The 23,581-nt window shown below is 35.2% G+C and overlaps 1 protein-coding gene and 1 long non-coding RNA gene across 2 annotated transcripts; both read right to left on the bottom strand.

Annotated features, from left to right (window-relative positions):
* Positions 1-739: 739 nt before the first annotated feature.
* Positions 740-4,791, bottom strand: LOC139497916 (uncharacterized). Its single transcript, XR_011657766.1, has 2 exons — positions 4,141-4,791; positions 740-931 (listed from the first exon to the last, which is right to left on the bottom strand). It is a non-coding gene; the product is annotated as an uncharacterized lncRNA (long non-coding RNA).
* A 139-nt stretch (positions 4,792-4,930) lies between these two features.
* LOC139497749 (uncharacterized G-patch domain protein DDB_G0278987-like) lies at positions 4,931-5,434 on the bottom strand. The gene has a single exon (XM_071285985.1). The coding sequence runs from the start codon at positions 5,432-5,434 to the stop codon at positions 4,931-4,933; it is 504 nt and encodes a 167-aa protein (XP_071142086.1).
* Positions 5,435-23,581: the final 18,147 nt, after the last annotated feature.

Below are 23,581 nucleotides of genomic sequence, written 5' to 3'. Positions count from 1 at the left end.
ATGGATAAGTCAAAGTTTTATTTCCAAAACAATGTGAATCAATAGGATTTTCAAAATGCTACAGACGAAAGAATGGAAGTAATGTTACTGCCTTAAAACAACAAAGATGAAAAATTTAAAAGTGAACCATCAGTTGGCAACAACACACAATAACTATCGACCGAATTAAATGTTACAGTAAATTTCAGATTTTATAAGGGCGCAAAGCGCCCGAAATGAAATATTGATTATATGATAAGATTAGAGTGAGATATAATAATGCATTGACCTTCAATTCTAATCAAATAACAGCTCTTTAAAGTACACCCCTGAATAAAAAATGTTATAACCCAGGTAATACCTTACTGCGCATGCCCATAGATAACATCGTATACCTCGGGCTACAATATATTGACCGTCAATGAAGCCAAACCTTAAACTTCAAACAATTATGTTTGATATAAAACAACAAAAACCAATGATCTGAACCAATAAAATATCATGTTCTTGATCAAAAGATCTGCTACGAAAGTAACCGATTCAGTAAACAATGGATATAGTTTTTACCATAGACATATTTCTACGCCTCTGGATAATGAATAAACAAATTGACACACAAAATACCAATTATCAATTCACTTAGCAAAAAGCAAAATCCAACAAGACCAAGTATTACGACCTGTGAAGTCTGACCAAACATCTGAACTGAACTGTTTGGACTGAATAGATATAAGGCAGTTACTTAAAAAAAATAACTACAGAAAATAATCATTTGTATTGTCAAATGGTCATTAAAATATTTCACAGAGTATACACGGTAAAGTCAGTAATTTCTTTATAGTCCACGAAAAAACTGCATATAAATGTTTATCATATTCCGCCACACTGCTACAATACTGCAAATATTGTTTGGAATACCAGTCATATACATGTCCATCCAACTCTATCCTTTCTGAAAAATATAATGATATAGATGTATATTTCAAGTTTGCATTCGAGAATAAACATTCTGTGTAACATTTTATATTTTATAAATAATGTTTAGAAATACTTAGATCAAGAGTCGTCTTATTGTTATCATACCACATCTATTTGCAATGTATTTAATTTCTCTATAATAATGCATTTGGGTGGGATGGGTGGGAAATGCATTATTATATCTCACTCTATTCTTATCATATAATCAATATTTCATTTCGGGCGCTTTGCGCCCTCATAAAATCTGAAATTATATTTCTACGATTTTCGTGAGATATAATAATGCACGTTTAAGGCAAGCTTACCATTTTTAAAACTTCATCTGCAAAACCCGCTTTTTCATTAGTCCTAAAATAAAATTTATTAAACGTTCTACATTCTAGTGTTGGACAAATCTGCCATTGACAAAATATCATCCATACTGATGCCACTCATAGCTGCCTTGCTAGTTGATACCATGCGACAAGAATTGGCTTGAAACTATGAGATGTCGATTCCTGCCTCCTTCATAATCCATTTAATCCAATTTCCAACTGTCTGTGAAGATAGACCTTTAAAAGGTTTCTTAGTTGACCTTAATAAAGGATCAGGTTCATGTTTACTAACAGGCCTTAAATGTTCCGTTCTCGATTCATATTCATGTATACAAGAAATAACACATAATTTTTTCTTTGAAAATTTGCAGTATTTCACTGATCTATTATTGCAATCTTTTTGTGTTTTAGACAGACCCGATAAATGAAAAATTATACTACTTTTGTTTCTGGACATGAATCTTCTGTCTAACCTTGCAATTTCAGATATTCTTTTAGGCGCTGCCAAAGCCAATCAAATTGATAACTTTTTACTTAAAACTGAAAAATCAAGTTTTTTGTTTATTGGTAAAGCGGATAAATATTTGAGAACAATATCCAAATCCCATGAAAATTGGTATTTTGGTAAAGGTGGGTTATTTTGTAGAACACCTTTCATTAATTGTTTTTCTATAGGTAATTGACCAATTGGGACGCCACCGATATATGGCAGGACTGAAGATATGGCCGAACGGTGAACATTTAAAGTTCTGTATTGATACCCCTCTTTATACATCCAAGTCAAAAAATCTAAGATAGCGGCCAAAGGTGCTGAAAAGGGATCAATTTCCCGTGAGTTACACCAGCTAGACCACTTATTCCAGGCACTGTCGTAAGAAGATCTTGTTCCCGATTTCCAAGACCCAAGGAGTAATTCTTTAGTTTCTTCTGAAATTCCAATTGAGTTAAATGATCTCCGGAGACCGTCCACCCTACTAATTTTAATGTTTTGTTCAGAATCAGTGGGTGTGGCTCTTTCATGGGAGACAATAAAGTGTTGTGACTCATGGGAAGTAACACTGGGTAATCTACTGACATTTGAAGTAACAGCAGGTACCAAGCCTGGGATTGCCAAACTGGAGTTATCAGAATTATCTGACTGTTCTCCTCCCGAACTTTCGCCAGACACGTACTTATTAGACAGAACGGGGGAAAAACATAACCCTTTATCTCTCTCAAGGATTGGAGAAGGGCATCTACCGCTTTCGCTTGGGGATCTGGCTTCCAGCTGAAATATTGATTCAGGTGAGTATTTGACCTGTCTGCAAACAGATCTACGTTGCATGGGCCTATGCGTTTCATGAGACTTTTGAAAAGTATCGGACTTAACCGCCAATTGCTGAAATCCGCATAATGCCTGCTTTCCCAGTCTGCTATAACATTGCTTTTTCCTGGGATATAGTCCGCAGTGATTGTTAATTGCCTTTGAAGACACCAATCCCAAAACTGAATTTAGTTTTTTTGACACCGTTCCCCCCATTTTGCTTACATATACAATTGCTGTCGTGTTGTCCATTTGTATAAGAATATGCTTGTTTTGTAGATTTTTGGCATAAGATTGTACTGCGAAACATTGCTGCTTTTAGCTCGAGCTGATTTATATGGAGGGATTTTTCCTCGTCTATCCAAAGCCCACCTATACTTATCTGTTGGCATGTTGCTCCCCATCCCGACAGACTTGCATCCGACTGAATGGTTAAATGTGGTTCTGGTCTTAGTAACGCTTTCCCGTTCCAAGACCCCAGCTTGGTTACCCACCAATGCAACTCGTTCTGAACTTCAACGTTTAACTGGATTCGGTGATCGTAATGGCCCCCCAAATGCAGGGCTTTTGTTTTCAATATTTGTAAACTGCGATAATGCAGAGGACCTGGAAGGACAGCTTGATTGGTTGCTGTTAACTGACCTATCAACTGAGCTAAATCTCTTGCTGACACTTTCTTGTGTTCTAGCATCAATTTTGAACTGTTCTTTATTTTTTCTACATTCTGCTTCGGGAGAGACAAAGTCAACAACTTTGAGTTTACTGCATAACCCAGAAACTCCATTGTTTGTGAAGGTTCCATTACGGACTTGTTTGTATTGATCAGAAAACCTAAACTTAATATTGACAAAACTGTTGAGAGATGACTGATTCATTATTAGAATATCGTCTAGGTAAACTATCAGACGTACACCTAAACGTCTCAATAAAGTCATGGGAACCTTCATCAGTTTTGTGAATATTCTTGGGGCTACTGCAATCCCAAACGGGAGGGACCTGAATTCCATTATTTTTCCCTGCCAAAAAAATCTGAGGTATTTTCTGTGTTCATTTGCTATTTGCAATGTCAAATATGCATCGGTTAGGTCTATTTTTACCATCCAATCGTTCTTCAAAAGAAGATCTTTCAACAAATGAATTCCCACCATTTTGAAATGTTCGTAACGTAAAAAAACATTTAGGCCTTTTAGATTTATAACAGGTCTTTGACCCCCTCCCTTCTTTGGTACCAGAAAAAATGTTGCTTATGAACGAATCCTTTGTCAGGAAAGACTGTGTTATGGCCTTCTTGTTCAAAAGTCCTGTTATTTCTTTGTTTATCAGTTCCTGATTCTCTTGATTGAAAAAAGCTTGATTTGGTATATGATTTTGGTAAGGTGTTGCTAAGAAATCTAATTTTATTCCTTTTACACACTGGAGAACCCAATGATCTTTTGTAATTGAGTTCCAATTCTGTAGGAAAAGACTTACCCTTCCCCCTACAGGAATAGAATTTTGATTGATAATGCAATTCATTGGTAATTGGAAATAGTTTTGTATATGACTTAAAGTTTTCTCTTGACCTACCCGTTCTATCGGTTTGCAGGTTTCTTGAACACTTGGTTGTTCTGAGGTTGGGTCTGGCTTTGGTTCTGGGTCTGGTTCTGGCGCTGATTCTGGCGCTGACCATAACTGTTCCCCTGTCTGTTCTGTGACTGGTTTCCCTGCCAAGGTCTCTTCCCTGAAACTTGTGGATGGAGAGCTTGTCTGCCGCCCACAGACTGCAGGTTGTTTGTGGGCCCCTGCTGAAAAAAATGATCATTTTTTCTATTAAAATGAGGTTTACCAGCATGTTTTTTTCTTGTTAGAAAACAACAACATTTCTCTAAGTTCTTTGTTATCCTTGTTTTCTTTAGCCAAAGATTTTAGAAATTTATTACCAAAAAGTTGACCCTTAGATTTTGCCAAAGCTTTCTTGCCTTTCTTCTCATTTAAAAAATCTAGACTATCTGGCATAGTTTTAACTAACATTGCTTTTCTCCTGTCAGTGTTATAAACATAGTGAGTATTACAAGCTAGCACAATAGCCCTCTGTGTAAACTGAATTACATCAGCAGGGTCCATACCTTGATTATCTTTCTTAATCCTATGTGCTTCAGACCATAAACGGGACAGAGGACCCATAACATCTAGAATGCGTAGCTGTGTGTTAATTTTACTTCTTTCTAGTTTAGCATTCCACTTTCTACCTTGAAAATAATTTTTCTAAAAATCTATCTCTTTCAAGAGCCTTTAAATAACCCTTTAGACGAAGGAATAGGCCAATTCAAAGACATATCTTGTCTCGTCTTTTTACTTATACCCTTTAGTTTAGCTATTACTTCTCTATATATTTGGTAATATGAGATGGTACTTTTTCTTTTTTATCTTTAGACAAAGAAGGTTCTTTGTCAAACGCTTTATTGTCTTCTGAACTCTCTGATTCAGAGTTACTAGAAGATGATTTACTGCTACTAGTATTTTCAGAGGAACTGCTAGAATGATTAACAACTGTCCTGTGTTTAATCTTACCTTTTCTGCTAGGTCCGGAATCGTCCCGTTTCCGTTTAGGGTTTTTGGTATCAAGGTCAGACCAGCTCTGTCTGACATCTTCTTCTGTCCCGTCGACCAACGACATTTCATCATCTTGACTAGAAGAGATATTTCTCCTCGACTTGTGAGAAGAGCCCAAAGACTCGACTACCTTATCAGTTTCTATCGCCACTGCGGTAAAACTTACATTTTCTTCATTGACCCTATGGTCTTCCGAATCAAATGCACCGCTCTCTCGAGACGGTGTAGACATCCCTAACGGAATGTCATTGAGTTGGTCGTTAGCCATGCTAACTAAAATAATAAACCCACTAACCTTTAAATAATTTGAAAAAAAAACGTCTTTACTCAAAGAAAACTAAATTGAAAGTCGATCTATTGTAGCCCGGGGTATACGATGTTACCTATGGGCATGCGCAGTAAGGTATTACCTGGGTTGTAACATTTTTTTATTCAGGGGTGTACTTTAAAGAGATGTTATTTAATTAGAATTGAAGGTCAATGCATTATTATATCTCATGAAAATCTTAGAAATATAATTATAGTTTGCATTTCAATCGGGAAATTAATGACCTTGAAGCAAATTTCATTGAAACTTGGTATCGTCTGGGTGACCTGACGTTCTGAAAGAAATAACTCTTATGTAGGTATGTAAGGGATACTTATATCCCTGTAACATTGAATAATATCTGAACCTGATTAGAATGTACTGAGAATTTTATCGTTGACAAAGAAATTAAGATTTTATGATCAAACTTAAGTAAGGTTTAATAATGTATTCTTCCTGAATTCCCCATATAAAGCCCTTCAAAGCTATGGCTCATGGGAAAATTCCCATGATGCATCCTTCTTAACGAGGCTGAATATGGAAAGATTTAAATTTATCATTTTTCTTCTTTCTTTTTTTTTTTTTATTTGTGTTTGAGTTTCTTTAAAACATTGCCTAATTTCCTCAGTATGCAAAAGTAACGATGGAGTTATCTCATTGACAAAAGTACCCTTTTCCATCAATTAAAATGCCATTTCAAAAAGAACTTCTTAATCAATCATTTTATTACTTCCAGTTGTATATAACAAATGTGGTCTGTTCTACAAAATTGTAATAACGAAATCAAATATTGTTTCTGCATGCTAACTGTCCCAACGAAATAAAAGTTCTATAAACTGTCTTTTTCGTCTTCTTTTTTATATTAGCTGACAACAATCTCTCTTGTCTTCATCCGTTAATCCTTTTTGAAAGATGTACTGCAAAACAAAGGAAATACGATTATAAATCTTAATGAATATATGTAAATACACACGCCCAAATAAAGCGGTCGGGTGGGTGGGAACCATACCTTACTTAAGTTTGATCATAAAATCTTAATTTCATTGCGTGCATTTCGTGCACTTATTTTCAATTTTATTTCTCAAACTTAAGTAAGGTTTAATAATGTATGTTCAAAGTTGTTTAATTATTTATTTATATACACTATATTACACTATATACAAATAGATTTATCAAATTGTTTTTTTGTTTTGTTTTGTTATGATTTTTTTTTTTTCTTATAAACATTTTTACACTGCTTTAACTTTTCCTTTTTTGGTTTCTGTATAATCACAGTTTAAGGACAGTTGATTGGAAGCTACCTGCTTCAATTTCTGTTTCTAGTGGTTTGTGGTAGAATTTTTCGAACGTTCCCCTAGATAGCCAGTTTGCTATATTCATAATTTGTTTTATTGAAACTCCGAACTTGTTTGCTTTTGATGTACTCGCACCCCGAGTTGAATGTGGTTTGAAAATGTCAGTATCTATGCCAGCAGATTCTAGCATACGTTTTAACCAATGCGCAATTGTGCATGATTTGACAGGTTTGTGAGGTTTAATAAAACTAATGATCAATTGATTACACTCATTAGGACGAAGACTCACGGTTTTATCAATGTAGTCTAAGATACATTGAACGACATTAAGATTGTCATTCTCCGGGAAGGAGCTAAATGTTATTTGGTATGGTTGTAAACCAGTCTTTCTAGTCTTTGTTAGTTTTACCATTGTAAAAATAATTTCATTTGTACGAACATTCATATAATTCATATCCAGTTTCTGAATGTCCGACGACCTACTCGCTGAAGTAAGAGCTAAAAGCATGGTCAATTTCAATGTCAATTCTTTCAAACTCAAATTTTTATTCGACCCCATAGAACTTATAAATTTTAAAACTATATCTACGTCCCAAGTTTTTGTGTATCTTGGAAGAGGAGCGCGTTCGTTAAAAACCCCCGCCATGACCTGCTTAATCAACTGATGTTTGCCTATTTTTTCGGAAGACACATTTTTGTGAAATGCCGAAATAGCTGACCCGCAAAGATTTAACGTGCTATACTCGTAGCCAGACTTAAACAAATATGCAATAAAGTTTGCTATAGATTCCACAGGGGCCTGAAAGGGATCCAGGTCCCGTTCAAAATACCAGCGATCCCAGTGTCGCCAGCAGCTGTTGTAAGAGGATTGGATGCCTTTCCTCCATCCGTTAACCAAGAGTTTGGAAGCGTCTTCCGAAAGTCCCATTGCTTTTCGCTCAGTCCGGGAACTTTCCACGCCACTAGTTTTAAGGTTTTGTTTTCTATTAGTGGGTGGGTCCCGCCCTGTGGGTTTGTCAATAAATCCCTCATTGGAGGGAGCAGTATTGGTGCTGATATTGACATTTCCAATAGCATTCGGTAAAACGCTTGTGACTGCCAAGCTGGAGTTATGATAACTAGATTCGAGCGTTCTTTGTTCCTTTCGCTAGGCAACGAGTTATCAAGCAGAACGGGGGAAAAGCATATGGGTTATTGTTCGACCAGTTCACTTGAAACGCATCTGTTTGGATCGCAAATGGATCTGGTCTCCAGCTCACATAATTGTTCAATTGTGCGTTCAGGCGATCTGCGAACAGATTTAATTTCAAAGGACCCATTATTTTGTTGATCTGTTGAAATATTGCCCTGTTCAGAGTCCAATTGTTTGAACTTTCTGTGTGACGACTCTCCCAGTCCGCAATTTCGTTTAGAACCCCCGGGATGTATTCGGCTGTTAAAGTTATTCTCCTTTGTAGACAATATTCCCATATCTCGTGACTTATGTTTAGTAAAATTGGGGATCGTGTCCCTCCCATTCTGTTTATATGCGCTACAGCGGACACATTGTCCATTTTTAAATGAACATGAATTTCAGTTTTGTCTTTTGTTAAGAACTTTAAACCAAAGTCTGCGACTTTTAATTCTAGAGAATTTATATGTAAAGCCTTTTCTGTTTCTTCCCAAGGACCTCCCATTCTGATGTTTTGATCCACATCTACTGCTCCCCAACCCTGTTTTGATGAAGCATCGCTTTCTATAATTAAATCTGGGTTTGAGGACATTATGAATTTCCCGTTCCATTTTTCTAAGTGTAGGGCCCACCATTTCATCTCGTTCTTACATTCGGGCGTTAGTGTTATAAGCGACCGGTATTGTGTCGTTTTCAATAAACTCTTTGTTTTGAACATTTGTAGTTCCCTGACATAAAGGGACGCCGGGATTACTGCTTCTGCAGTCGCGTTCAGAGTACCTATCAGACTTGCTAGATCGTGAATAGAGACTTGGAGGGATTCTAGCATATGTTTGCATTTTTGAACTGTTGATTTGTATTTCGCCTCCGGGAGATAAACTTTCATCTCCATGGAGTCTATTATCATCCCTAAAAATTCTATAGTTTGCGACGGCTCTGTTACAGATTTTGACCAATTTATTATCCAACCCAGACAGTGAAGTGTCCACACTAATATGTTTTGGTCCTTCACTAAACCATGTTTTGACTAGTTTAGGATTAGAATGTCGTCCAAATAAATTACTATCCGCATGCCTATGCGCCTCATTAGTGCAACAATGGGTTTCATTACTTTTGTAAATATTCTTGGGCCGGACCCCAGGCCGAACGGAAGTGTTTGATATTGGTACATCTTTTGACCATGTTGAAAGCGCAGATATTTTCGGTGCAATTTTAACACCGGTAGACATGTATACACTTCTTTTAAGTCCAGCTTGACCATCCAGTCCCTCTTTTTAGGAGATGTTTTTACCGTTTGGAACCCTTCCATTTTGAAATGTTGATATTTCACACTTTTGTTATGGCTGAGAAATTGACCGGGATTGGACGTTTTCACTTTTTCTATAGTCCCCTTTCTCAACATGTCTATTATTTCCCCCTCTATGCATGTGCGTTCTGTTTTCGCAAAGAGTGGGGTATATACCGTTTCTTGTACGGGCATTTCTAGAAATTCTATTGTGTACTGTGTTATGTTCTCTAGAATTTTCTGATCTGAGGTTATTTTCCTCCAATTTTCCCCGAAAAATTGAAGTCGACCACCCAGGGGTATATCTGATTGATTCACCTTTACAAAATTCAGATCTTTTACTATTTGGTGGACATTCAATGCTATGTTTTGCACTTTTGACACCTGATCGTCTACCAATGAAAACGTTTGACAATTGTTTACCAGATACGTAACTTCTCTTTTTGAGACCAGCTGGTTTTCTTTTTTCTGGTATAAATCCAGATTTTGGGAACCATTTGGACTGTTCATTTGACGAGTTAAATGTACGGCCCCTACCAGATCCACCCGTCTGACTTTGTTGGTAACCGGATGGGCCGGTCTGAAAGGGCGTCTTGTCTACTCGCCTACTCTTCGTCTCAAGACCCATTTCTTTTTCCATTTCCCTGGCTCTTTTCCTGTTCTTGCTTTTCTTGTCAAGGACATTATAAAAGTTGTCCCCGAAAAGGGCCTCTCCGGACTCAGTTAACATGATTTGATTATGCGACAAAGTTTGTTTAGCTTGCTTCATGCCTTTCAGAATTTTGGCCATGAAATTTATTCTCCTTTCGTAAAGTCATGCCACATTTACTTGTCCCACCAAGAGCACTGTTCGTTCAATTAGATTCAGTACATCTGTAATGGACATCTCGGATGTTTCTTTCCCGTGATTCGCTCCATCGATTTCTTGCCACATTTTGAAAAGAGGGCCCATTATTAGAGCTACTTTCTTTTGAATAAATTTCAAACTGTTATCATGCAGTTTCATGGATCGCCAAGCCTTTCGATTTCCTATCAAGTCTTCAATGAACTTGTCGATTGAAGGAGGCGAAAGTATGGTGTTTGAAGGGACGGGTGAATCACCAAGAACCTTTTCTTTCAAGCAACTTTTACTCATGTAAGTACTAAAATACGTCTGCACATACCTTGCCATACTGCCAGACATAAATAGTTCGGACTCCTTATCCAACGGATCGAATCTCTCACATTCCGATTTGTCATCAGATACTCCTGATTTGGCACAATCGCTTCTGCGACTTTTCGATTTCATAATTTCCCCGCCTTCAGCTTCTGAGCCCGAAATACAGTCTTCTTCGGAGCTATGCTCCTCATATGGGTCGGTCTCGGAATCGTCATCTGAGGATTCTCTATAATCGTATTTGCTTGTGCGAGTCTTTTTGGGAATCTTATATTCTCTTAGACATTTTTTGCCATCTTGGCCGGTAGCATGGTCTGCCGTAGCAGACGATGCATCTTTGTGGACTTCTGTCCCTAAATCATGCAAATCATCCATATATGATCTTCTCTTTGCACTTTGTGCCAATAAGAATTAATTATTTGCGTTAGAAATTGTTCGTAACCGTTGATGTTGATAGATTTAAAAAATTGAATTCAAAAAGTCGTCTTGCATTAATGAAAGCCGAGAGGAAGAAGGATGCATCATGGGAATATACATTATTAAACCTTACTTAAGTTTGAGAAATAAAATATGATAAACTTCCAAATGTAATTATCAGACTATATACACGTTCGGGGATTAAAATGCTCCAACACTACACCGTACGAATTAAAAGTTATAAAGTGAAAAGATAGGAGCATTATTATGACCTATATGTCAGCACTGAACAGTCACTGAACTATTGCGTGTTCTGCCATATAATTGGTTGTTAAAGATACACTGATATAACACTTTGAAATCCGTGGTCCGAATTTCTAAATAAGATAATATTCATTCTTTGTATCCTTCCATGGTAGCAGCTCCTATGTGCATGTTGTAGCCGTTATCCATTATTGTGTTCGGGTCCTGAAAGTATCATTTTAAAAGAAAAAGTTAAGTACAATATAGTTTCTTTATTATTCCTTCCCAATTTCAATGACAAAAAAAGTTTGTTTTTCACCACTCATCTTCAACTCCTTATTGCAAAATCCAACGTAACATTCTGCAGATAAGACTCGACGTATGGTTTCCCGACGCATAAACAATAATTTAAATACCTTCGCGGCAGGGGTCTGTGAAAGATGCCTTCTAATGTATCGGCACTTAATCCAGATGAATCAAAAATCTATATCGAAAGGATATAGTACTGTAAATTCACAACAACGAAATAATCTAAAATAGACAATAGGGCTTGCAGCTTAAAAAAAAGAAAACAACGTGTACTGTGTGGAATAACGTTTCAACTATCTATCAAGTATCATAATAAACATATATGTTATGCTTTGTAGTGTATTAATATCGCCTAACATGTTTGATTCCCAGAACAAACTTTAATTTGTCTATCTGAAGTAAATATCAATTGAAATAGAATTATAATAATTATTTGCATGTTTTTGGATTGAAGCATTTTTCGTTTATTCTATTCCAATCAAAGTATGTGTTTGCAATTGTAATGTTGTCCTGTTTTTTTTTTATGAAAATTTTTAGCAACATCAATTTTTTTTTGTCAAGGTTATACAACTGGAGGCTCTCAAAAGACTGTGTCGTTAACCGGTTTCTACTGTGGTTTTGGAAATCATGTAAAATACGGTTAAAATCATAAGTTACTCTAATACTAATTGAGGCCTGGTTTGGTTTAATTTTTTAACTTTTGCTTTATAGTTTTGCTGTTTATCGTATATCTTATTCTATAATGATATTCAAAATAATTAACAAAAAATGCAAAATTTCCTTTCTTCCGCTTCAAAATTTATTTCACCCAGGTCCTATAAAATGCTGAAAATGCCTTTATATGTTTTTTTAAACTTTGAAAAAGAATTTGGACAAGGGTCTTGATCCTGACTAACCTGTCTGGTCTTGGGGGCATTCACCCGATGTAAGTATGCTGAAAAAAAGATATAACAATGGTTTTCAGAACAAGAATAACAGTGAATAATTCTACTTTTACCCATCGTGACCATGTTGGTTGTAGGGCAGCGTCATCAGATAAATATTTTCAGTCAAGATACTCAAATAAGAATTTGGCTAAGTTTAATTTTACTTGGCAATTTTTTTTAAAAAGGATCAATTAACATTTTTTATCACTTCGACTAATTTGCAGATCTTACTTTACTGAACATTCTTGATGTTTACAGATTATCTCTATCTATAATAATAATGAGAAATATAACAAAAAACTGCAAGATGTTCTTTTAACTATTAATTCATGGACCGCAGCCCAACAACATGTTGTTTGATTTTTCTAAAAATTTCAGGGCAGATAGATCTTGAACTGATGAACAATTTACACCCAATAAGATTTCCTCTAAATGCTTTGGTTTCAGAGATATAAGCCAAAATCTACATTTTACACCATGACGGCCATCTTGGTTGGTAGGCTGTGTCTTTGGGTACATTTTTTTTAATAAGATACTCTAAGCATGACTTAGGCCAAGTGTTGTTCAATTTTACCGAGTAGTTTCAGAGGAGAAGATTTTTGTAAAAGTTAACGGACGGATTACATGGAATATCATTGATATTGTTATATTTATAAATTAACTGTTTACAAAATTTTGAATTTTTTTAATTCTAAGGCTTTCTACCTCAGGCGTAGATTACCTTAGCTGTATTTGGCAACCCTTTTACGAAATTTGGATCTCAATGCTCTTCAACTTCGTACTTGATTTGTTTTTTTTTTAAATTGTTTGGATTCGAGCGTCACTGATGAGTCTTTTGTAGACGAATCGCGCGTCTGGCGTATATATAATATTTAGTCCTGGTATCACAAGCCCAGCAGTCACCACTTTTTGTGATTACATGGATTATCATTGATATTGTTATATTTATAAATTAACTGTTTACAAAATTTTGAATTTTTTAATACTAAGGCTTTCTACCTCAGGCGTAGATTACCTTAGCTGTATTTGGCAACCCTTTTACGAAATTTGGATCTCAATGCTCTTCAACTTCGTACTTGATTTGGTTTTTTTTTAACTTGTTTGGATTCGAGCGTCACTGATGAGTCTTTTGTAGACGAATCGCGCGTCTGGCGTATATATAATATTTAGTCCTGGTATCTATGATGAGTTTAGTTTACTTTAGCCTCGGTCACACCTTAACGCATAGCTCGAACGGACGACTAACGGATTACTTTTTTTTCAATCCATTAATGTCCGTTAGACGTCCGTCCATATACGTTGCATGTCCGTTAAGCGTACGTTTTATCCGTCGGCGTTCGTTCTGTCCGGTGGAAAATTTTGAGCATGTTCAAAACTATGAACGGACGTTCAACGGACATTAGGCGTTTGTTTTGTACGTTACTCGTCCGTTTCGTTTCCTTTTTGTATCCGTTACGTTTCCGTTATACATCCGTTGGAGGTCTGGAAGATAAATTCACCAACGGACTTCTACCGGACGTTTAATGGATAAAACGGATGTTTAACGGATGAGAAACGTACTTCTACCGGACGTATAACGGATAAAACGGATGAAGAACGGATCTGAATCGGATAAATGCCAATTGAAAATTTCACATCAGAAATGCCAATTATTGGTTTGTCAGATTTCTTAAGGTTCATGAATTCTTATTATTCATAATCGATCTTAGAGTATAGGCACGTCTCAACAATCAAGCAGCTCTTATTAGACATTTTTAACAACTCTCGACACCGACCAATGACACCTACAGTTTACAGGTTAAATGGATGGGTCGTCTCAAAGACAAAACCATCATGATTATCATTACGTAACATATTGGATTTGCGGGTATATACTGTCTTGACTATATAGCTTCATAAAATATATCAACCAAATAAATAAATAAATAAATATATGTCTCTGTCATATTCTTCTTTTGCATGTTGAATTGAAAAAAAAATGCAGTCATTCTGCATCCTGATCCGCATTCTCTTCAATTTATGAGTATGTGAGTCGCCAAATATTTGCCGCATGCCAATAATGATGAATTTGTTGGTGTAAAAGATTTTTTATGATTTTTTTCAGAGTGATGAAAAATAATTACTGGACTGTCCGTCCATCCGTATCACACTTGTGAACACGACCAACTTGGTGTTTTTCAACCGATCTTCACCTTAGTTGATGTACATATACAATTTCTGGAGGGATAATCACATATTGATTTTTAAGGTCGAATAAAAATTTCACATCTATTCTTTTTTTTCTTTTTTTTTTTATCAACGACGGACCTCTCTGCTTCATAGTATCTTGTTAGTGTTGATGTTTTCCTTGATGAATTTTGAAAAAAAAATATTATTGAATTCTCGTTTCAGTGTTTAAGCAGTGCATTTTATTGTACATTCCTTCGTATCGAATTTATATTTCAAGTTGTTAGTTTATACTAAAGAGCTTGTTGACATTGCAAAATCTTTTTGGACAGTGCCAAGCAGGGGTTTGGAGACCAACGGCTGATATACCGAAAAACAACATACCTTGTGCCTTCGTCGTAGTGTCCTTCCCCTGTTCCTGAAAATTTCTTTTTGGTTTCTTTCAAGAAGATGATCAAATGTCGTCATTGCTATTTGTGTTTTGTTTTTACTGGGTCAGAATTTGTTTCTCTATATCAAATTTCTGGTACATAGCTTTGGTTTTGTATATGTACATTTTTCAATTTTTGTTTCGTACTTAGTTTTTTTTTTATCTCATCTATCACCATACATAAGGGAGGTTTTGTCATACCTTACATACACCCTTTACAACACCTCAAATTAATCGTTAGCCAGAAGATTTGAAGAGAAAGAGAAGAAAATTTAATCGCGTGATTGGTGAATACAGAATTCAAGTGGAACACCAATTTGGTGAAAAGAAACAAAGTATTGAGTACATTATGGAGACACCCAAGGCACCTAAGGCCAAAACTAGCAAGCATTTTGGGAACATTTGCGGCCCTTGTCAACAGACATAAAACATTGTTTAATCAAATATCAAGTACAATAAAACATGTTTTGTTCTTTTCATTTTCCAAATTCCACCAGGACAGCTAGAAGCTCAACGGCTACAAAAATTAAATGTGACTTACAGTCCATCATTTTCTTTAAAAGAAATGAAAAAAATACATGTTATTTTGACTCTGTGGGAAAGTTAAAATTGAGAATGGAAATCGGGAATGTGCCAAAGAGACAACAACCCGAACATAGCAAAAAACAACAGCAGAAGGTCACCAACCGGTCTTCAATGTAGTGATAAATTCCCAGACCCGGAGGCGTCCTTCAGCTGGCCCCTAAACAAATATATACTAGTTCAGTGGTAATGAACGCCATACTAATTTCCAAATTGTATAACTGTCAATGAAAGCAATGAAATCAATAATGATCTCATTTATTTTTCAACTTTTGAGCCGACCCCTAACATTTTACCTGTCGTAGTCGTTCTCAACTGTAGGTGTCGAGAGTTGTTGAAAAGGTCTATTCAGGCCAGACACTGCCCTTTGGCGGAATTTTGAAGAATAAACCAAAACCAGTTACACAGAAACATTTTGAATATATATGCGATTTACATGATTGTATTATTATTGTCGCTTTTGATTTTTCCGTATATCTTGTTCATCCGTTTTATCTGGTACGCTTCCGTTAGGTATCCGTTTTATGCGGTACTCGTCCGTTGGATGCACGTTCGATATCCGTTCTGTCCGGTACGTGTCCGTTTCTCGTACGTTGCTTATCCGGAGTGTGTCCGTTATGCATCCGTTACACGTCCATTTTATTCGGTCAGTACATCAACGGACTCCCAACAGATAACAATTTTGTCAACGGACAACTTTTATTTTCATCCGTTAGGCGTCCGTTCGTGCTATCCGGTAAGGTGTGACCGAGGCTTTACAATCATCAAAGTTTTTTTTTTTAATTCTTAAAAAATCTTAACAAGGGTTAGGATGGGTAGTAAATGTACTGTAATAGAAAGTACTGGTAGATACAGTGATTTCTTTTATTAGGCTATGATTTAATAAATAAGTACTGTTGTGAAAAAAAACGTTTTTTTAAGATTTTACTATTTGAATAATTGTAAGTATATGTTGCGTTTTGTAAATGCAGCTGTTTCATTTGTTATACCACCAACTCATAGTACGTCATGTACGGTTGCATACGAAAAAAGATCGAAAAAAAGGTTAGCTTGAATTGGATAGTTGTAGGAAATTAATTCTACATTTCATTGCAGTAAAAAAATTGTCATAAACAGATATCTTTGGTGTTTCGATTATATTTTCATTTTGCATTTCTATAATATATTTTGGAAACTTGATGTTACATGGTTACTAAAGCTTGAATACTGGAAAAGGGTGAAATTTTATTGGTTAACATCATGGTGTTTTCTTATATGCAATGCAATGTTATGTGAAATTATGTCTGTAATTTTGCACATGATTAAAGTTTATTCATGCACAGTATTTCTTCCTTTGCAACAAAGATAAATTCTGCACAATGTTTTTGAAAAGTGCAAATTCAACAAAGACTAATAGAAGACAATCAATGGTGGTAGTCAAAATATTATAATCCACAATACATATTTCATTCATTACAAATAAACCTTCCTTATTTGGTTCCGAAGTTTACCGACTCTTAAATAATGAAAAACAATTCACATGGAACACATGAAAATGATGTAATAATAGAGCGCATTATATTTTTTTATGATGTTTTTCATGCGTTCCCATTTTACAAATTTTCGCTGTTATAACAGTTTTAAATGATTTGGTATATTTTAAATTATTACCTCCTATTTGGTTAATTCTATATCCTTAGCACATACTGACAACTTCTCTTCCCATCAAATTGCCTATATGTGCCTTCTTATTTTCATAGTACATACTTAAAGTCTTATTCCGTGTATTAAGTAACTACGCATGAATGACCACAAGGGTACGATTTTATGGTATCGTAATCAAGATATTAAAACAAAAATTGCTCTTGGCTATTTTGAAATAAATGCTGTGTTCCAAATTAAACTGAATAGTTTGTGATCAGTTTTCAATTTTTGTTACATCCTACTAATTAATCTTTTGATCTAAAAATGTTTTTGACGATTAAAAGTTTCTTTCGTTTAAATAAAGAGTAACAAATATGGCTCTTTATACCTTGATTAGAGTACAATGCCATTTTTTTCCATGCAATTGCTTTGTACACAAATAAGAGTGAACCTTGAAACCTTGGGAAGGGAAATCTATTTCGACTTGTATCGATTGATTATTGGTTACTTAATGTCCAGTGACAAATATTTTATGCATGTTAACTATCCACTAGACTACCTATGGGTACATACCAGGGGCAGATCCAGTCATTTTTTAAAAGGGGTTCCAACCAAAGATAAAGGGGGGGGGTCAAACTGTTTGTCCCCATTCAAATGCATTGATCATCACGAAAAATGCGTATTCCACACCCCCTCCACCTTTTTAAATCCACCACTTCAAACTATCTATATGTGTTAAATGTATTATAGTTTTAGTTTTAAAGTGAAATAAAAAAAAAAAAAAAAAAAATGTTAAGCATTCACTGCAATTTAATTATTGCCTGCTTTTGGTCAATTTATTTTGTCATCTTACTATGTAAAGAAGTAATTATATAGTAAAACACCGCTTTATATCAATAAACATACTTATACCAGCAGCTACCATCTTTTCATTCTGGAGTCAAGGGCCTTTTAAAATCACATATTTTACAATAATACTAGTGAGTAGATTTACAAAACTACGTAATGAGCCACACCTAGTCAGCCAAAACATATGAATAAACTACTTACAGGATTACTCAAGTTGTAAATATGTGCTAAATTGGATAGTGTATGGAAAGGTATATACTATGAAATTAAGTGCTCGGGGCAAGTCCTAGCTCTAAATTTCATAGTATATACCTTCCATACACTAACCGACACTTTCAACGGTTTTTTTACCCGTTCTTTCATTACTATTTTCCTTTGTACTTGCGTTATACGATTACCTAATGCCTGACAAAGGTGTCATTGTTAAGGTCACTGCATATAGCCTTAAGCGATATAGAGCACATAAGAAAGTATATTTATACGTTTGGTAAAGTATAACTTAGCCATTCGCGTATATAAAACATATTTAACTTTATTAATATTTCAAATTGGCACTGTAAAAACAATGTTTCCTCCATCTTTATTATTTGGTGTATATTGTAAAATCGAAATATTTTTCAAGTTTATAAAGAGCAGTTAAATATGACTGGTTTTGACCACGGCAATATCACAGGGATCCTGGAGGCGAATCTTATAAGGTAATAATTACCCCGCTCACTGTTGACGTCCCCGGAAGTTATCATTAATCGCTACAGATAAATGTGCAAGTATTAAGTCGATAACAATGGCCAACGTTTCCAAAAGAGCTACAATTATAACACACAATAAGAATGTTTATATGAAAAAGTTATATTTGTTAGGAATTAAGGCCAACGCAGATACAAGTATCGTGTCTTCGGGAGAGATAAACCGTACTTTATAAAGTCAAGTTCGATTTAAACACAGGCTTTTAAACCGATAGTTCCGAGTGGTAAATATAGAATTATTCCTTCGAAAATTTCATGGACCCAATCACCCGTCAACAGTTATTAAATATCTGTTTCATAAATGACGACGGAGAGTTCAAAAAGTCCCCTCCACTTTTCCATCTTTTCTTCTCTTATATATAAATCTATGTGTATTGTGAAGATGTTCACAATTGGATAGCTAATAAATTCTCCACAAGAAACCAAATGACACAGAAATTAACAAATATAGGTTACCGTACGGCTTCCAACAATGAGCAAAGTCCACACCGCATAGTCAGCTATAAAAGGCCCCGAAATGACAAATGTAAAACAATTCTACCGAGAAGACTAATGTTTGTACAAAATTATGAACGAAAAACAAATATTTTACACAGCAACAAATGACAACCACTAAAAACAAGCTCCAGGCACATACAGAATGTGGTGGGATAAAGCTCGTTTAAAGGAGCCAACCCTTCCAAAACTTGGTACAGTGGTGTTTTACAATCTTCTGTAGGATTTCAACACCTTCTCAATGACCCTTGTAATCACTCTTAGGGAAGTTAAATAATCTGTTATTAAAATTGTTATCAAAGTTTGAAGAAGGTTATAACCCCATTGAAGTTATAGTATCATAGTCGTTCGTTAAAATTGTTATAAGCTAGCGATGAAAAAGCATGTTTTTCGAGAGGGTCATGTGAAAAAGAATGAAAGAAGAAATATTCTAAGGATGAGCCGTCACAATAGTTCTGATTTTCCTGCTTCTTTTTATTTAACAAAATTAATAAATAGTATATATGATAAAATAGTTTATCATTTGCAAGATTAATGATATTAAAAGTCCCTACAAATTACTGTAAATTCATTATTATTCGTTGGATACCAATTTTCGTGCGTGGGTTTTGTGGGAACAGGTGAACCACGGATTCAAATGTTCAATAAATATCTAATTTTCAATAGGCTTTGTATACAGAGATTGGCAAAACCACGAAATCAAATATCCACGAATATGCAGGTTTTCAGCAATCCACGAAAATTGATACCCACGAAAATAAATGAATCCACGAAAGTAAATGAATCCACATTGTATGTCGTTTTCAATCAATAAATAAATTAGGAACTTGCGTCATATGAAGTATTATCTGCTAAACAAATTAATTGATAATTAGATGTTTAACATGTGTCAATGAAAATGAAGTAGAATTACAATTAAGATAATAATTGATGTGAATAAAATTATTTGGGATTTGAGTAAAGTATTCGTTTGCTGAAAAGGTTTATTGTATGTTCATGACCTTGATACACCTAGATGAATATAACTTATAAAGGTAAGCCCAGGGTTTTATATCCTTTATGTGAAAATAGTATAATATGTGGCAAGCACTGGCATTTGAATTCATGTTCTGAACATAGATATACATAGACATTGTACAAATCAATAACCTGCATAGCTATTTAAGTGAATAAATACATCCTTGAAATCTATGTTAAAGTCACATGACATTGTTGCAAAAGAACTGTATTGTCAAACTTAAAAACTTATTTAGAACATAGTTCGTGTGACCTGTTAAGATAACATCGTGAAATAAACTGCAACGGCCTTTTTAAAATATTTTACTAAAAGTTATAATTATTATTGACATTAATCAAATGCAACATTATGTATTATTCTTCAAAATTAATATGTTGTTTCTTCAAACGATATTTAAGACAAAAGTCTGGCAGTTGAGTGATGGGATACATATTAGACAAATCCTCCTAACATTTTAACAATAACTCAGTTGCCAATACTGATTTAAAACTACGGGCTTTCTCTCTTGAGCTACGTAATACCTTGACAACGTAGATATCTGTGTTACTACCACAACTACATTGCTTTTGCTGTTTTAGTCTATCAATGTATTGTTAAACGGTGTTCACATGTTTTAAACATTAACAGAAATGCGTTCAAATTTATTTTTGGTCAATCTTTGATAACACAATTGTATTTGATGTAAATAAATGAAATGCTGAGCTATTTGTTTGGTGGGCTTACTTTTGAAGCGTGTGGAAGTTACAGCTATGTTCATATACCATTAGAGGTACACATTATTGTAACCACCATCCGGTTCTCTATTCCTCGCTTTTGACATTTCAGAAATCGAGGTTTTTTTCTGATTTTTACTCGCATGATCAATACTGTAGGTGTCACATGTGGGACAGGAATTCCTTACCCGTCCGAAGTACCTGATTCCACACTCGATTTTTGTAGGGTTCATATCTTGAGTTGTCAATGTATTGTACTGTCAATTTAACTGACCCATTAAGTGTATGGCTTCTCTTGATAGCTTTGGTGTCAAACACACTAATTACCTTAGCTTTAGGTCTAAAATAATATGTGTATTTCAAATAAAAAAAAGAATATATGCGGATTGCCAATGAGACAATTCTCCACAAGAGACCAAATGACACAGAAATTAGGTTACCGCACGGTCTGTAACAATGAGTAAAGTCCGCATCTCATAGTCAGCCATAATAGACCCCGAAATGACAATTCAAAACAATAAAAACGAGAAAACTAATATAACGGCCTAGTTAATGTACGAAAGTTGTTTACAAACAATTTGAGTTACTTCCCCTTTTTTGTCACCTTTCAAAATATGGTCCTTAAATTTACGTTTATTTTTGTAGAATAGACTAAACGAATCTAAAACAAATTGAATTTCAAATACATATTACAATATTACTTTTCATTATTTTTCTACCTTTATAGTACAATAACACCGTGTAGAACGCCATATACTGTATGTCGGCTATGTTTGACACGGGGTGGCGGTTTCGAACGGAGAAAAACGATCCCGGCAAGTTCAAGTATAAACATTAATTTTTTGAGAGTTGTTAGTACCAAACAATATATTGCACGGAAGGAACCGAACCATAATCTGTTTCCTGCAAGCAAAAGTAGACGTTTCCAGTGGCCTATTTTCTCCATCTTCGCTAGCCAAGGATTACGATCAACTCCCGCTCTCGGAGCTAGCGAAGATGGTTTTCTCAAACACCTTTCCCTAGTTCTTCATATGCAAGTTTCAGGATAAAATACTACTTTTGTCGATTTTTTCATGTATAATTTACTTATGAAGTCCAATCATGGGATTTAACCAAATGCCAGCTTAAATAATAGCGACATCGATTATAACCAACGTGAAATTTCGACGCTGAATGAACCCACCACATGAAAAAAAAATCATGCTAGTGCAGTGGAATGCGCGAAACTACGAAAAGCTTCTGGATTTGATGAGATACCTGCAGTACTAGTAATTAAAAACACAGCAGCCATTGAACTTTTGTATATAATTTGTAACGATTGTTTCGAACTGGGAAAGGTACCAGATAAATGGACTACTCAGTAGCATAATCAATTCAATTTTTAAACCTGGATCTGAAGATAGAAAGATTCCTTTAAATAACCGGGGAATTACATTAATATGTGTGCCTAGTAAAATATATTGCATGTTCTCAATACTCGTTTTAATTTATGGCTCGCCGATGTAAACAAAGTACTGTGTGATGAACAGAACGGATTCAGAGAGAAACGAAGCTTCGAGGAACGAGCATTAATGCAATAAAATCATGATATGAAGATGTTCAGTGCACAGTTATAGTAAATAATATGCTAACACCGTGGTTTGATATGTCATCTGAAATTAAACAGGAATGCAAATAAATATATAATTCTCTCGCCTACTTTATTCTCTTTATATATTAATGACTTGGCCGACCGAATAAATGTTCTTTATTGTGGAGTGTCTTTGAGTGAAAAAAAAATTAGGTATTTTGCTTTATGCTGATGATATTGCCCTAATCGCGCCGGTCGAACAGAGTTTACAACGCATGCTTAATGTAATTTTACAAGCAGTAATTATGATTTAACAATAACGTATTCTTATAAATACCCTTGGATTTGGCTTGACGAACACCTTACAATTACAAATAATACCAAGGAACTAGCAAAATCAGCAAGCCGAACCATTGGGACTGTTTTTTGGATGTTTTGTTTTATCCGGTGGTATCTCCTATAAGGTTTATACAAAAATGTACAATTCAATGGTGAACCTATCTTAATGTACGCGAAAGTGGAATTTGGGGAGGGGGATCGTTTAGCGCAACTAATTCGGTTCAAAATAAAGCCTGTGTACTGTTATACCACTGTCCCAGGTTAGAGGGAGGTTTAGGATCCCGCTTACATGTTTAACACCGTCACATTACACGTATGTATGTGCCTGTCCCAAGTCACGAGCCTGTAATTCAGTGGTTGTCGTTTGTTTATGTGTTACATATTTGTTTTTCGTTCATTTTTTATATATATATAAATAAGGCCGTTAGTTTTCTCGTTTGAATTGTTTTACATTGTCATTTCGGGGCCTTTTATAGCTGACTATACTGTATGGGCTTTGTTCATTGTAGAAGGCCGTATGGTGAACTATAATTGTTAATTTCTGTGTCATTTTTGTCTCTTGTGGACAGTTGTCTCGTTGGCAATCATACCAAATCATCGTTTTTATATGTAGGTATTTTTTTTATCTTTTTATCAGTTGGAAGAAATACGTCTTATATTTCTACAATGGGCGGCCTAGGATGAACATCATGTTTGAATAGGCAGCTCGTTTCTTGTGTTCGGCTTCAGTGTAAACTTACACGAATGGATCATAGTTGAGCCGTCATGACCGTAT

This window comes from Mytilus edulis, chromosome 12 (assembly GCF_963676685.1).
Source record: "Mytilus edulis chromosome 12, xbMytEdul2.2, whole genome shotgun sequence".
Taxonomy (NCBI): Eukaryota; Metazoa; Mollusca; class Bivalvia; order Mytilida; family Mytilidae; genus Mytilus; species Mytilus edulis.
The sequence above is the reverse complement of the archived record's forward strand: the minus strand, read 5'-3'. Positions and strand labels throughout refer to the sequence as shown.

Coding starts and splice junctions, on each gene's coding strand:
- LOC139497749 (XM_071285985.1), bottom strand. CDS start 5,434: ATGGCTAACGACCAACTCAATGACATTCCGTTAGGGATGTCTACACCG.